At 51.5% G+C, this 14,234-nt stretch overlaps 1 protein-coding gene across 1 annotated transcript in view; it reads right to left on the reverse strand.

Moving 5' to 3' along the window:
• Window positions 1–14,234, reverse strand: part of DCDC2C (doublecortin domain containing 2C) — a 43,967-nt gene that overhangs the window by 23,313 nt on the left and 6,420 nt on the right. Inside the window, exons 3-4 of the mRNA XM_069493890.1 lie at window positions 12,923–12,999; window positions 5,682–5,810 (exon numbers count right to left, since the gene is read on the reverse strand). Of these exons, the coding sequence (XP_069349991.1) occupies window positions 5,682–5,810; window positions 12,923–12,999 (206 nt within the window). The remainder of the gene's footprint in view (window positions 1–5,681; window positions 5,811–12,922; window positions 13,000–14,234) is intronic.

The following is a 14,234-nucleotide window of genomic DNA, read 5'->3' on the forward strand; positions in this document are numbered from 1 at the left end:
TCTTGCAATTTAACTGTGTCACGCGGGGGACCCGTCTCCCGGCAAGACGGCAAGACCCCAAGTGTCCTGCAGAGCGTTCCGGTGTTTTGCTTGATTGGCTGTTTTCACCACTCCACGGCCCCTGGAATAGCGTCAGGTACGTGGAACATGCTCGACAAATGCCGACTGGGTTGACAGTGGACAGTGGAAATCATCGCACTTCGGGGTCGCAAAGAAATCCTCCAGGTGAGCTCATCACCTGTCCTCCGGCAGGTAACCGGGAAAGAATTCGGGGTTGTGGAGCCTCAGGCCGGTTACCCTCTTTCATCCTGATTTCCTGCAGCCCCGCTAAGCGTCTTTCCTTTCCTGCAGCGCGTCTTGCTGGCTCGCACCCAGGCAGTTCCGACAACGCCCATCTTCCCGGACCGGGGAGAGCAAGGGAGGCCGCAGGGCACATGCATGGGGAAGTGCGTGCGCCAACCCTGCTCCCCGCAAACGTCTCGGGCTGGCCCCCCCCAGGTGTGCTCCCTCTCAGAGCACGAGCCCCCGTAACTCCCCCCTGACGTCCGCCTGCTCCGCCGCCCCGAGCCCGGAGAGGTGAGGGCCGTGCCTGTCTGCCCCGGCCGCGGCTCCCACCCGAGCACTGGCCCGGGACAGCGTCACCAGCGCCAACCAACGTCTGTGACAAGCACCATCTCCCCGAAAGCGATTTCACCCAAGGATATCTCCCGGCCACACTGATACATTGTACCGAAAGCTGAAAACTAGCCAATAAATCAGCTGATTTTATTACCACAGAGAACAATTAGCCGGGTTTCTAACGCGCACAGAGGAAAGGCATCATGCAAACCTCAGCTGAGCCACATTGACATTATCCGAGGGCTGATAAACAGATAACTACGAACGATTTCTCAGACGTGTGCGGAGCACCAGCTGCAGTTTGCTTCAACAGCAACATGTGCGTTGACTTTTAAAAATTCTGTTGCATGCGTAGACATCACTCTTCACGCTTAGTATTTGTTCTTTCTAAGCATTTAGTTTATTTCCAAGCTCTGCACTTTTTCTAATCCCAACCGTAAAGAACTAATTTAAGTCCAAGGGGGAAATAAGCTTATTAATCTAATGTCCTGTTTCCCCTTTAAATGTCCTATTCCCTTGCTCACTTCTGCCACGTGAGGATTTTCTCTCTTGCTCTTCCACTATTCTATATGTAATGCTTAAGGTTAATCCCACTACTATTTCCTGCTTCCTCTAGAAATACACCCAAATCTATCTACTGCCCACAAGTCTATTTCTTTGAGAATAATGAGTTAATATTTACCGCTGCATCCTGGACCCACCTGGGCATTTACAGCGTCACTTCATACACAAGCGTCTAACCCCTCCGGGACACTGAGGTCTGCCTGGCCCTGCGCCACTCCTACAAGGTCAGTCACGGTTCCGTCGCTCGGAACGTCCAGTAGTTCATGTCCTACTTGCAAATGTGATACCTACAGTTTTCACTGCTGGCATCACAACTGCTCGTCATGGACGGACGGGACCGCAGGTTCCTGCTCCTCCGCCCCAGTGTCCCCAGCAGGGACCATCGCTGTCCACAGAGGTGTCTCTGGCGCTCAGCATCACCTCACAGCACCTCACATTTCAGCTTAAAAGACCTTGGTCTTCCCTGCGTTCCCTCGGCTCACTCCCACGGGATGCTCTGGACCTTACTGTCCCCCGGAAGCGTTCCCAGGGTCATGTCTTGTCCCCTCAGCCTACAGTCTCTCGCCCGTTCCCCTTCCCTGGTCCCTTCCCCACGTTCCTGCCCCACGTCACTGCCCCCTGCACCGCTGCAGCAGCCAGACCCTGGGTCCAGGACCACACCGGCTCACACTCCACCTCGACCCCCTCTCAACCCACGGACTCACAGTCCATCTGCCTTCCCCTCTCTCACCCGGGCCACCGAGTGCCGAGAGCCACACGGCACCCAGTCCGGTGGCCCACAGCCCTGCCAGCAGTCCTGCCGTGCCGAGCCCCGCCACCCCCCATTCTCCTTCCCGCCATTCTCAAGAGACAACCTTCCTTCCTACTTGACAGACATTACCAGGCATTAATTCACTCACCTTCCTTTTCTCCTTAAAACCTTTCCACACCTGCACCATCCTCTCCTCCCTCCGCCACCTCACAGGGAGGGGGTCCCCAGCCTCTGTCCCCCCATCCTCCAAGGCCAGCCCTCTCCCACCAGCAGGGTCTGCTCTCCCCTCCTCAGGACTTTCCCCTCAAGGAGAGAAGGTGCGCAGGTGTCCCTCATGTTTGATGACGACACATATTTGCCCTGAGTCCCTCAAGCCACAGTCCTCCACCTGCAGCACCTCCCCCCCCCTTTACGGCCGCAGGCACCCACACTCCCGTCTCCGCCTCTCCCCCTCACGCAAGCCCACCCGCACCGGCCCCGCCTCACAGTGCTCAGGGCGGGCTGGAGAGAACATTCTGGGTCTCATCTCACTTGCCTCGGCGGTGGCATTTGCTGGCGTCCTTCCCTGGGAGCCCAGGCAGCCCTGGCCACCAGCCTCTGCTCTGGAGTCTGCACCTCATCTGCACTCTCCCCGGAGGCTTCCCTGGTCTCCTGCTCCAAACTCTACCTCCTGCCGAGAACTCCCCCAAGCTGGCCCGGGATGCAGGACTGGGGACAGGCGCAGGCCCAGGTACTCCACAGCCACAGAGCACGGGGCCAAAGAGAATTCCAACAAGCAGCAGCTGGGGCAAAGGGTCCTAATGAGGCACCAGCTTAGGGAGGCCCCACGGAGAGACAAAAACCAGGCCCAGGCATCAGGGCAACCATACGGGGAACAGGGTTCTTCCTATCAAACACCTGAAACCTCACCTGTGGGCAGACCAGGGACACAAAAAGAACTGACCAGGGGATGATTACTGTCTCTGTTTTAAATGATTTGATGTTTCTGCCTTCCTGTGAAAAGTACGGTCCGGCCACGCTGGCCTCCCATTGCCACAAGGTGACGGGTGGCCGAGGAAAGACCCTGCAGGCACCTGAGTTGTGCACCTGCTCTAGGCCAGCTCCGGAGGGCCTCGTCCCAAGCACAGCCTCGCTGGACACAAGTTGACGAATCCCCAGTCTAAGCTCTGGCTTCAGCCCTCTCTGCAGCCCAGACCGGGGTCCCCAGACATGCCAGAGTCCCCAGCACCCACACCGGCTGGTCTGTGGCGTCCCCACCTTGGAAAGGAGCCCCCGTCAGTTCAGTTGCTCCGGGGTCTTCTGAGCCGTGAACACAGGATTTCCTTCCATTCATTTGTGTCTTTTTCAATTTCTTTCATCAGTTTTATAGTTTTCAGTGTAGAGATCTTTCACTTCCTTAGTTACATTTATTCCTAAGAATTTTATTCTCTTTGATGCCATTATCAAAGAGAATAATTGATTCTTTAATTTCTTTTTCAGATGGTTTATTGTTATTGTGCAGAAACACAACTTATTTTTTGTATGTTGATTTTATATCCTGCAACTTTACTGAATTCATTTATTAGTTTTAAGAGCTTTTTGGTGGAGTCCAGGGTTTTCTATATATAAAATCATAACACCTATAAACAGAGACAATTTTACTTTTTCCTTTACAATTTGCATGCCTTTTATTTCTTTTTCTTGTCCGATTACTCTGGCTAGGACTTGCAGCACTACATTGAATGTAAGTGCTGACAAAAGGCACCCTTACCTCTTCTTAATCTTAGCAGAAAAGCTTTCAGCTTCCAACCGCTGAGTGTGATGTGAGCTGTGGGCTGGTCACACTTGGCTTCTGATATGTTGAGTACGTTCCTTGTGTACCTAATTTGTTGAGAACTTTTACCATGAAAAGCTGTTGAGTTTTGTCAAATGCTTTTTCTGCATCTATTGAGAGGATCATGTGGATTTTATTCTTCGTTCTGTTCATGAAAGTGAGGTGTAAAGTTGGACTGTTTTATTTGAGATCTCTCTCTCTCCTTAACGTAGTCGGTTTTCACTGTGAACTTTACTCTCAGAGCTGCTTTTGCTGCATCCCATCATTTCTGGTATGTATTTCCATTTTCATTTGTCTCAAGATCTTTCTTTATTTCCCTTTTGATTTCCTCCTTGACCCACTGGTTGTTCAGGAGTGTGGCACTTAATTTCCACATACTTGTGAATTTTCCAATTTCTCTCCTGTTATTGACTCGTAGTTTCATATCATTGTGATCAGAAAAGATACTTGATACGATTTCAATCTGCTTAAATTTGCTAAGACTGGTTTTGTGGGACACACGCCTCCCCCTGGAGAGGGTGCTGTGTGCACTGGAGAAGAACGTGCTGCTCCGGGAGGGAATGTTCCGTGGCTTCCGGTCGGGTCCCCTTGGTTTGCACCGGTGCTGGCCCCTGCTGTTTCCTCTCTGATCTTCTGTCTGGACGATCTGTTCGTTGTCAAAAGTGGGGGATGGACGTCCCTGCGATTAGTGTATCGCTGTCTATTGCTACCTCCAGTTCTGGCATTGCCTGCACACTATGTATTCACCTGCTCAGATGTTGGTCCCACGTGTGTCTGTAACTGTTGCATCTTCTCGACAGACTGACACTTTGATCATCGTGCAATGACTTTATCTCTTGTTACACTTTTTTACTTAAAGTCTACTTTGTCTGATCTAAGTACAGCTACCCCTGCTCTCCTTTGGTTTCCATTTGCAAGGAATGTTTTTGTCCATTTCTTCATTTCCGGCCTATGTGTGTCCTCAAAGCTAAAGGCCCACCCAGACTGTGTCACAGCCGCCCGGTGCAGCTCCCACCTCTCACCTCCCACCCCACCCGTCGTCACCACTGCCACCGTGAGCTCTCACCCCACAAACGGGACTGCACGCGTCTCGGCTGCAAGACAGCAAGCCCCTGCCTGGGCTGTGAGGCCTTCACGGGCCCGAGGTTCAGCCCAGGTCCCGCCGCGTCCCGCACGATCACGCTGCGTTTCATATGACGCGCGGGCAAGCGTTTCCCTGTCCGCCACGCCTGCTCAGCCCTCACCAGCTGTCATGGTCGTGTTCACAACCGCCGTTTAATGCCTGCTATGCACCAAGTACTGTCTTAAGCACCTGACACGTATCATGACTCTTGGAAGTAGAACTATTATTATTTCCGACTTTCCAGATGAGGGAACATGCATCAGGAAGGTGAGAATGTACCTGAGGCAGCAAAGATACAGGTGGCAGAGAGGAGACGTGGCTTCGAGTCTGGCCCCCACGCCCAGGCTCGCAGCCACAACCCTGCGGTCCCCTTCACACACGCCCTGTGGCCCCTCGGAATGCATTTCCCCACGTCTGCCAGGTCTCAGCTCGGACACCGGCTCCGGGCCTGGCTGCCCCAGCCCGGCTGAGCGCCTGCGGCAGACCAGCTGCGGCTTCTCACCACACTGTGCTTCCCGCCCCCGCGGGGACGGCAGGGAGCAGGGCTCTTGCTCCTCATGCTGTATTGTGTTCGCAGCACGTAGCATATGGTGCACGCCCAGCAGTTTGTTGAATGAACAAGCGAATGAGACTGGTGAAAAGTATGGTACCAAGACGGAGAAAATATGGTCTGCTTTGAAAAACTAAAATTAGAGTTTAGGATGAGTCATTTTAGACCTTGCTGGTCCTGGCAGAAAATTCTCATAGGAAAGCACAGAAACAAGCCGCTGTCATTGCCCTCGCCCCATTCCCTGGGGCGGGAGTCTCCTTACTTCCGCACGCCGCCCAGGGGGAAGACTTTCTCTCCAACCACGGCCAGCACGACATTCCAGTCGGACAGACTGAATTTGGGTATAATGATTTTTACAGGTGGAATAAATAACCTTCCATTTGTGAAAACACTGTAAGAATAAAAAGAAAAGCATTCATTAATACCTTGAATTTGAGGGCAAAACATTGAAAATTCAAAGAAAAAATACATACACTCGTAGCACTGTGAAAACTACGCAATGCTCTCAGCAGCCCTAATGACACACACCAGGCCCCACAGGGGACTGTCCCCACGCTGCACAGAACATCTGAGCACCTGCTGACATCATAATATAAGAATATATCTTTTTATATAATCCAAAATGCCCGGATGAATAGGACAGAACTCCACTTTTTAAAAAATGTGCCTCCAACTACTATGATGGGTAAAATGGAAGAAAATTGTGTCCATTTGGAAAACAAGGGGGGATTTTGCCTTAAAGAGTGCAGCTATTTCCCTTCCCGCGGAGCCAAGACGGTCTCTTAGCTCCTGAGGAAAATAACGTGCAATCCTTTGAGAGGTAATAGAAACAATTTATTTCATTCCTGCAGTTTTAAGGCAGCTTCCGTGTGACCCCAAGGGGTTTATTGTATTATTTGTCTGTGTTGGGGGGAAGGGAATACTTAGTAGATTTTCAAAACCCAGAGCAAAGTCATTAGTTCTCTGCTGTTAATGAGACTAGGCCACAGTCAAAGGCACCTGGGCATAGCTGCAAACCCTTGTAACTCATACTAAAATTAGGGGAAATACGGGCTTATTTTCTAAGTCTAAAAATAACGAATGATGTCACTGATATCCTTTAACAGCACACAAGCTCAATCTCACAATTCTGCTTAATTTTTTTACATTATCATCTACTGTTACTGCAGTTTTGTCTTTTTCCTTAAATGCAAATAACTTAGAATTTGAAAAATACATCTTTTTTTCAGAGTAATATAAATTTTAATTTAATATATTTGTCACAATAAAGAAAATTCCGGATTTTATGCTAAGGTTGTGCAGCAAAAGAGGCTTCCAATCAACCCCAGAGTCCACCTCCTATCGTATTTAAGACGCCACCCAAATTAACCGTCAAAGGAATGTTCTGTGTAAGTTGTATCACAGTCCATCAAGGTGCTATTACAACTACAATAAAATTTGCTACAGTGTTTTCAGTTATTGGTTTTCCCAATTGGTTTATGCCAAAAGTCTTTCTAAATACAGATTACTAATAGTAATAAAAGAAATAATGTTTAAATAAGGTCATGTTACAGCTTTGTCTAAAATTTTAAGATACAATTTATAGTAAATGTTGATAAATAAGCACATTGACATACTGTTGATGTACTTAAAAATTAGCACAGTCTTCCTGAAGGGCTCTGGCAATACAGATCAATGAGAAATAGGGATCAATAACCACTGGCCCAGTCATTCCACTCCATGAAATCCATCCCGCACAAACGTAGGAAAAGACAATCCTCATAGATTTATCCATAAACCCAAGTATATAAAATGTCTAAGTACGGATGAATGGTCCAATAAATTATGGCATAGCCAGATAATAAATCATGCAGCCATTAAAAATTATTTATGCAGAATTTGTATATATGGGGAAAATGGTCAAATATAATTAATGCTCTAAACAAAAACACAACAGCGCACTACAGAGAAAGCACTAAAAGCAAATGTGCCTCAAAGTTAATAGTGATTGTCTGTAAGGGATGGGATAACTGGTAATTTGTATTTTATTCTTTTTGATTTTCTAGATTTCCACATTTTATAAGAATGTAAACAGAGAAGAAAACTACTATCTGTGCAAATTCAAAATTTTTTAAGAAAAAGAGAAAAAACAAACAATCTCCAATTGATAAATTAGGAATTTGCAAGTTCGGAGGGCGAAGTGGGCTTCACACATCCCCAGAAGTTCGCTGGCTGAGCTGCAGATGAGCCTGGGCCTCTCTTGCTGTGCCAGGTTTGGGGTCCGTGGTGCTCAGGGGTCAGACGGTCCAGCCGGCAGGTAGCTGGATGAACAACCCACCTAGAACACCCACGGACAGTTTCCCTGGAAGTCGGGGACAGAGAGGAGGTGGATGGGCACACATCCAATCCCATCGCTGTTAAATAAATACCAGTATGTGTGAATTTTGGGATACCATGTAGCCATTTTTCAAAGTACGCTGTATCTATACATGCTGACAAGAAACCACATCCCAGATAAACTGTGCGGGGAAATAAAAAATGAGTGTACACGACAGTGCACGCGGCACACACGTGTAGACCTGTGGGTGCCCGAGCACACGTGGCCAGCCGAGAAAGACTCCAGAAACTGTGACATGGGGCCCCTGGGCAGTCGCTGGAGGGCAGGGGGATACAAGGTGGAAGAGTCACTTTTAATTTATGCCTTTTAAACTACATGTTTACCGCAGGCACCAGTTACTCTGGCTTTTTAAAAAACAATTAATTTAAATAAAAACTCTGCAGTAAGAGAAGTTAAAGGCATAGAACTATTTTGTCAGTGCACCTCCTAGCATGCTGCTAATTAATTTGTAATAGGAAATGGGGAAAAGGTCACATTATTTTAAATAGGAAATGTGTTAAATTTTTTTACATGGGAACTAGCATATGGGTCTGGGAGTGGATTTTAACCAGGTAGCTGATGGCGCCAGCGGCCGTTTACCCAGCACTGGCCACGCACATGCATGTAATCACCTCTAACCTTCTCAAGAAACCAGTAAGGCAGGTGCCGCTACCCTGTGACACAGATGAAGAAACCTAGGCCCAGAGAGGGCAAGTGGCCTCTCCAAGTCACTCGGGGGCCGAGCAGAGGGCCGGCCATGCAGCCCACGTCACCTGGCTCCAAAGCCTGTCTGTGCTCTTTCCCTGGTGTCACCCTCCCTCCCACTGTTTCTCTTCTCTGTTGAAAAACCAGGTATAAAGTGTGGAAATGCGCTGTTTCTCTCTCAGAAAGATGCTGGTGACAGCAGGTGGGAGCCGCCAGGGTCATCTTTACCTCCGTTGCCAGCACTACCCTCAGACAGGTGTGATCCGCTGCACCAGGTCACAAATGAGCCCCAAGCACATCGTGACACTTTCAGCTGGCTGCCTGCACCCCTCATGCTCCCTCCCAAGAATGAGTCCACATCCAGGTGAGCTGAACTGCAAAGCTCTCCACCCTGGAAGCCGGAAGCCGCGGTCCCTAGAGCTGATTCTAGAATTAAATGGTCGGTGTCTGGACAACTCGTTCCCTCAGTGAACTCTGAGCTCTGGAGGACAAGCCCAGAGCCGAATCTCGTGGCCGTCTCTGGCCCCTGGACGCGTCCAGCACATTCTGGACGGGGTGGGAGGGTAGATGGAGCCACAGTGGGCAGTGGGCAGACGGCAGCCTCCTCTCAGTTCCCCCATCTCCAAAACCAGGATGCAAAGCCCCATCTTACTGCTTCACAGGGTTACAGTGAAGGCAAAATGAGGTCGTGTGGGTGTTTTGATTTGAAAACCGTAAAAAAAAAAAGAGGCATTATTTTTTAAAACTAAGGCATCAGAACTGTTATTATTGTGTTTTTCTGAACTAAGATTTTGAGACAGCATGGGAGAGAACTGGAGTGATTTAATAGCAGTGCACTCCAACCCAGACTTGTTCACAGGGAACTGGAGAACCGTAGGCACACGGCAACTCCGTCCATTTGGAAATAACAGTGCAGGTTTGTGGTACTGCAATTAAGATAACCACAGAAACCTGAAAAATTTACCCCACAGCAAGCTCTGCGATCGTGGACTCCAGTCAGGTGCCGCAAGGAGAAAGGACACGGGCCCGTCACCGTCCGTCCGCAAAGGAGGGAAGAGCGAGCCTCCTGCTCATCAGAAAGTCACCGACTGCACCCCGAGGAGGTGAACGTCCGACACCCTCAACTGCCCCTAACCTCGAGCGGGAAATCACCCCACGAACAGAAGGCCACGCCGCCACGTGGCTCACGGGTGCCGGGGCAACACGTTCCAGCATCGCGACCCTCGACCCCGCTTCCTGCCCTTCCTGCCAGCACCAGACTTCACCGGGGGTGGGTTTCGATCATCTGCCCCGTGACTTGCCTCCTTCTCAGCCTATTAGCATTTCCAGGGGGCCCTTCAAGCCCCTCAACTTCCTTCTCAGTCCCGACACCCCATAAACCTGCTGGAAGGGATCTTCCCCTGAACTGGGGCATTAAAATCCCTCGTGCCGGGGGGTCTCCTCCCGAGTTCCTCCGCACCCCTCACCCAGCCCTCACCAAATGCCTGCCTGAGCCGCTCAACTCTGCAGGAAAACTTACCGTTGGTTCAGCCAACGCCTGACGGCAGGCCTGACCGCCTCCTTAGAGCACTTACAGACGTGTGTCTCTGCAGACTCAGACGCGTCACTCAAGCACCTAAGACCCTCCCCCTGAACTGGACATCGGGAAGGACAGGGCCTCCGTCTCCTGGTCTGTGTGGGGGACAGAACCCTGACTTCCACCACTGCCGCTCACAGGCACGGCCGGCCTGATCACATTAACTGACCACCTCTGTCCTTTCCCGCCCCCCCCCATTCCACTGCACGCCTGGGTCCCCTCTCCCTCTCCCTCGAAAACGCCCAGATCCCTCCTGCACAAATCAGAGTGGGGCTCAGCTCTCTCCCTACTGAGTAGTTACTAGTAAAACCTGTTTTCATCTCTGTCTCTACCGTCCGGCTGTGTTCATCTTTGACATCATCTTCACAACGAGGGCCAGACCCGATGTCCCTCGGGCCCCTCCTCCAGGTCCCGGAGACCACGGTGCCACCCACTGTCAGTCAGGACAGGCCCATGTAACAGACCTGGGGGGAGGTCTTCTCCCCCCACCCACTGGTCTCGGGCTCCCCGAGGGGGGCAGAGTCCCCACCTAAAACCACTTCTAGGGCTCAGACAACTTCCGCCAGCTCACTTCTAAATAAACAACAAAAGAAAGACCCTTTAAACGCCTTCTCCCCCAAGGCCCGTTCCCGTAATCGGTTCACTTTCCACTCCCGTCTAGGCGGGATGCGGGTGCGAGCCCTCGTCGCAGTCCCAGACGTCAGGGAGAACGCCGGGTAGGGCAAGCGACCCCGGGTCACGGAGCTTAGTGACCGCCAGAACCAGGACCCCAATCTGACCCTCCGCCTCCAAACTGGTGACCGCAGACCCACACCGTCACGGCCGTCAGGGTAGCGCCAGTCTCTCTCGACGTCGGCTGCTGCGGGACACGAGCTGGACACGCCACTCGCTCCCTCGGCTGAATCCTCCCTCCATGAGGAAGCGTCCAAACCCCCTTCTCTGTTGAACGTCTCAGCCCCCGAAAGCCACCAGAACTATCATTTGTTTTTACAGTTACAAGGACACACGGACACACCATCAGGTGTTTTTCTTGGGAGGAAATGCCCTGCGTTTAGATGGATATTTGGGTCCATCTAGTGGAACTTCCAACACACCAGTACCAAGGATGTGCATCTGCTGCGAGAGTAAGTGGGTTATAACTGGGAAAAAATGTCAAGTGAGGACCATTGATGACTTGGGTCAGGCCCATGAAATGTGGCTTTCGGAACAGGTGTCTATGTCAGTCAGGAAGAGCCCACGAACCAATAATGTTCCCTGGGATTGCTATACATTCTGCAGAAAAAGATATCATTAACAAAATTTAAGTGGTTTTATTGTTTGTTTGTTTTTGAGAGTCTCACTCTGTCGCCCTGAGTAGAGTGCCGTGGCGTCAGCCTAGCTCACAGCAACCTCAAACTCCTGGGCTCAAGTGATCCTCCTGCCTCAGCCTCCCGAGTAGCTGGGACTACAGGCATGCACCACCATGCCTGGCTAATTTTTATATTTTTAGTAGAGATGAGGTCTCGCTGTTGCCCAGGCTGGTCTCGAACTCCATAACTCAAGTGATCTTCCCACCTCGGCCTCCCACAGTGTTACGATTACAGGTGTGAGCCATCTCGCCCAGCCAACAAAGCTTAGAAACTCTGTCTCTTTGGTTATTTCAAAACAGCTCTCATACTTGGGGAAAGCCCTTGTGTACTTAAGTGGCGCCTTGCAGAAGCTTACGGCATTTTAAAGAAACGGTGGTCGAGGTTTAAGGAAAAGTGCAAGGAGCTGGGTTTGGCTCACCAACAGTGACGGTTCCGTTCCTCTCTGCGTCCCGGTCGGGATCTGTTGAGTCTGTCGGCGATTTTCCAACCTGGGAGCCTTCGCTGCAAGCCCCCGCTACTAGGGCTGAGGGGTGGGGCAGATGTGACTCCTGCCAGCCAAGGCTGGGACAAGACACCGGTGCTGGTGTCCCTCGAAACTAAGAGTTCACAAGTTTCCGTGGAAACTCACCAAAATTCTTTCCATTTGGACCAGAACATGGTAAAAGGAAGGATGCTATCTTGAGCTCCGCATCAGGGATTTTAATCCCTAAAATATTAAAACGTCACAATAAAAGAAGGATTTGGGGGAAGAACTGCGGTTTAGAGACTTGCTGCTCCGGGACAAGCGGGTGGGGGCAGTGTGGGAACATGACCAAGGTCATCCTCACCGCTGCTCGCGAGGTGGGAACTCCCAGTCCTGTCTTACAAACCAGGAACACGTGACGTCGCACGTGAAGGTCACAGCTGACAAGGTGAACAGCGGATGTGAACCAGTGCTCTGAGTCAGGCCTGCTCTGCCTACAGCCCCAGACACACAGCGCACGGTGACCCACGCAGGGGGCTCAATTCACCCGAACACAGTCCGCTGAGCACTGTGTGCCAGCACGGCCAGCGGCCGCCAGGGCATTGGCGGCTCCGACTCTTCCGTTCCCAAGGCAACACTCGACTAGGACGTGCCGTAACCCCGAGGGCCTTTTGGTAGGCAGAGCTCAGGGTGGAAAAAACAACTTTTGAATTTCCTTTCAATATGCAACACCTGCAACTGCTGGATTAAAGAAAAAAACTTAAAAGCCTAAACCTAAATTGTGTGTGTGATGCTCTTGCGTTTCCGTCCCCAGGCAAACTGTTCTGTAAACAACGGCATGGTAATTGGATTGCTCTTCCAAAATCAAGGCTGAAGAGAAGAAAGCATGTATAGCTTTGGAAAGGCTGAACCACAGAGCAGGTAGACCGAGGAAGAAGAAATAGCCAGGGTGGCAGTGGGGTGAAGAAGGAGCAAAAAAGAGGTTCAGGAGAGTCCGTCAGGATAGAAAGGATTGTTTTTAAGGAGCTATTTTCACCCATAACACTGTACTCACTTTATATGTCGGGATATACGATTGTATGTTTGCCACCTGGAAGGCACATTTATATCACAATGTACCACCGGTTTGATCTGAAAGGAGAAAAAATAAGCCTCAGAATTTAGTTCAAATTAGCAAACACTCATTAAATACCAATCGCATGCACAGCACCAGCCCCAAAGCGTAAGTAAAGGGAGTGTCCCTTCACTAATGGATCACCCAGGAGGTAACAGAGCATCTCCAGAGGACACAGAGAAAGGCGGATTGTGTGCTGGAGCAGAGAAGATTCCAGTAAGTGCAAGGCAACACGAACCGTGGTACAGGACTCTGCAGCATGCTGGGAGCCGGGAGGACAGGTAAGGTACCATGAAAGGCTGTGCGTCATGCCAGGGCTGCACCCAGGGGCTCGTCCCCGGGTGTTTGCTGGCCAAACACGGGGCCCCAAGAATGGACAAGCAGCTTCTGATTTCAGACCACGGGATTCGAGCCAGGATGTCCTGGCCGGCAGGTGGGAGCCCCTCCACCCTGTTTTCTGACCCTTTGCTGTGAATGTGATGTGAGAGGCTGAGCCCACTGCCTGGCCTTGTTACAACTGCCACCCCAAGCCCCCTGGGGACAAGACATGAAGTAGGAGAAGAATTTCTGAGACCTGCCCCAGGTGAGTGAAGTGCTTCATCCTCACAGCCCTACGGTTTAAGGGTGAGCAGAAAAGCAAACACAGGGATTTTTATCGGGAGCTGATGTCAACGGCCCCTGTGCTGAGCGCTTGGTCCTGGCCCCACACGCTGTGCCGGGCTCACTGAGGGGGCCCCCACCCCAGCACTTCAGTCCCGACCTGGCCCTGAAAAGCTGCTCCCCTGTCCCTGTTCAGTCCCTATGTCCCTGGCCCACCAGGCTGTCCCCTGCATCCAGCTGATGCGGACCATGCGCCCAGGCTCAGCCTCCGCTGCAGTCCGCCCCTCGGCCTCCCCTCCCAGCCGCTCACCTGGACGGCGCCACGTTCTCCCAAGGGCTCCCCACCAGGGTCCCACTCCTCCGTCACCTCCTGATGCTGCTGTCTTCTCGGCAGTGACTGAGCCTTCCCCGCCTCTGCAGCTCCCACTCACTGTCTCCACGCCCCCCCACACCCCCACACCCCAAGCACCCCACACACCCCATGCACCCATTTAGCCTGGCCGCCTCTGTCCAGCTCTTCACCCTGCCCATGTTCCAAGGGCAATGGGGGGCCCAGTCCAGGCCACACCAGCACTGACCACCCCTCCGGTGCACCCCACACCGGCACAGAGGAGAGCCCGGCAGGGGCTCCTCGTGCCCACTCCCCTCCCAG

The sequence above is a fragment of the Eulemur rufifrons genome, chromosome 19 (genome assembly GCF_041146395.1).
Source record: "Eulemur rufifrons isolate Redbay chromosome 19, OSU_ERuf_1, whole genome shotgun sequence".
Taxonomy (NCBI): Eukaryota; Metazoa; Chordata; class Mammalia; order Primates; family Lemuridae; genus Eulemur; species Eulemur rufifrons.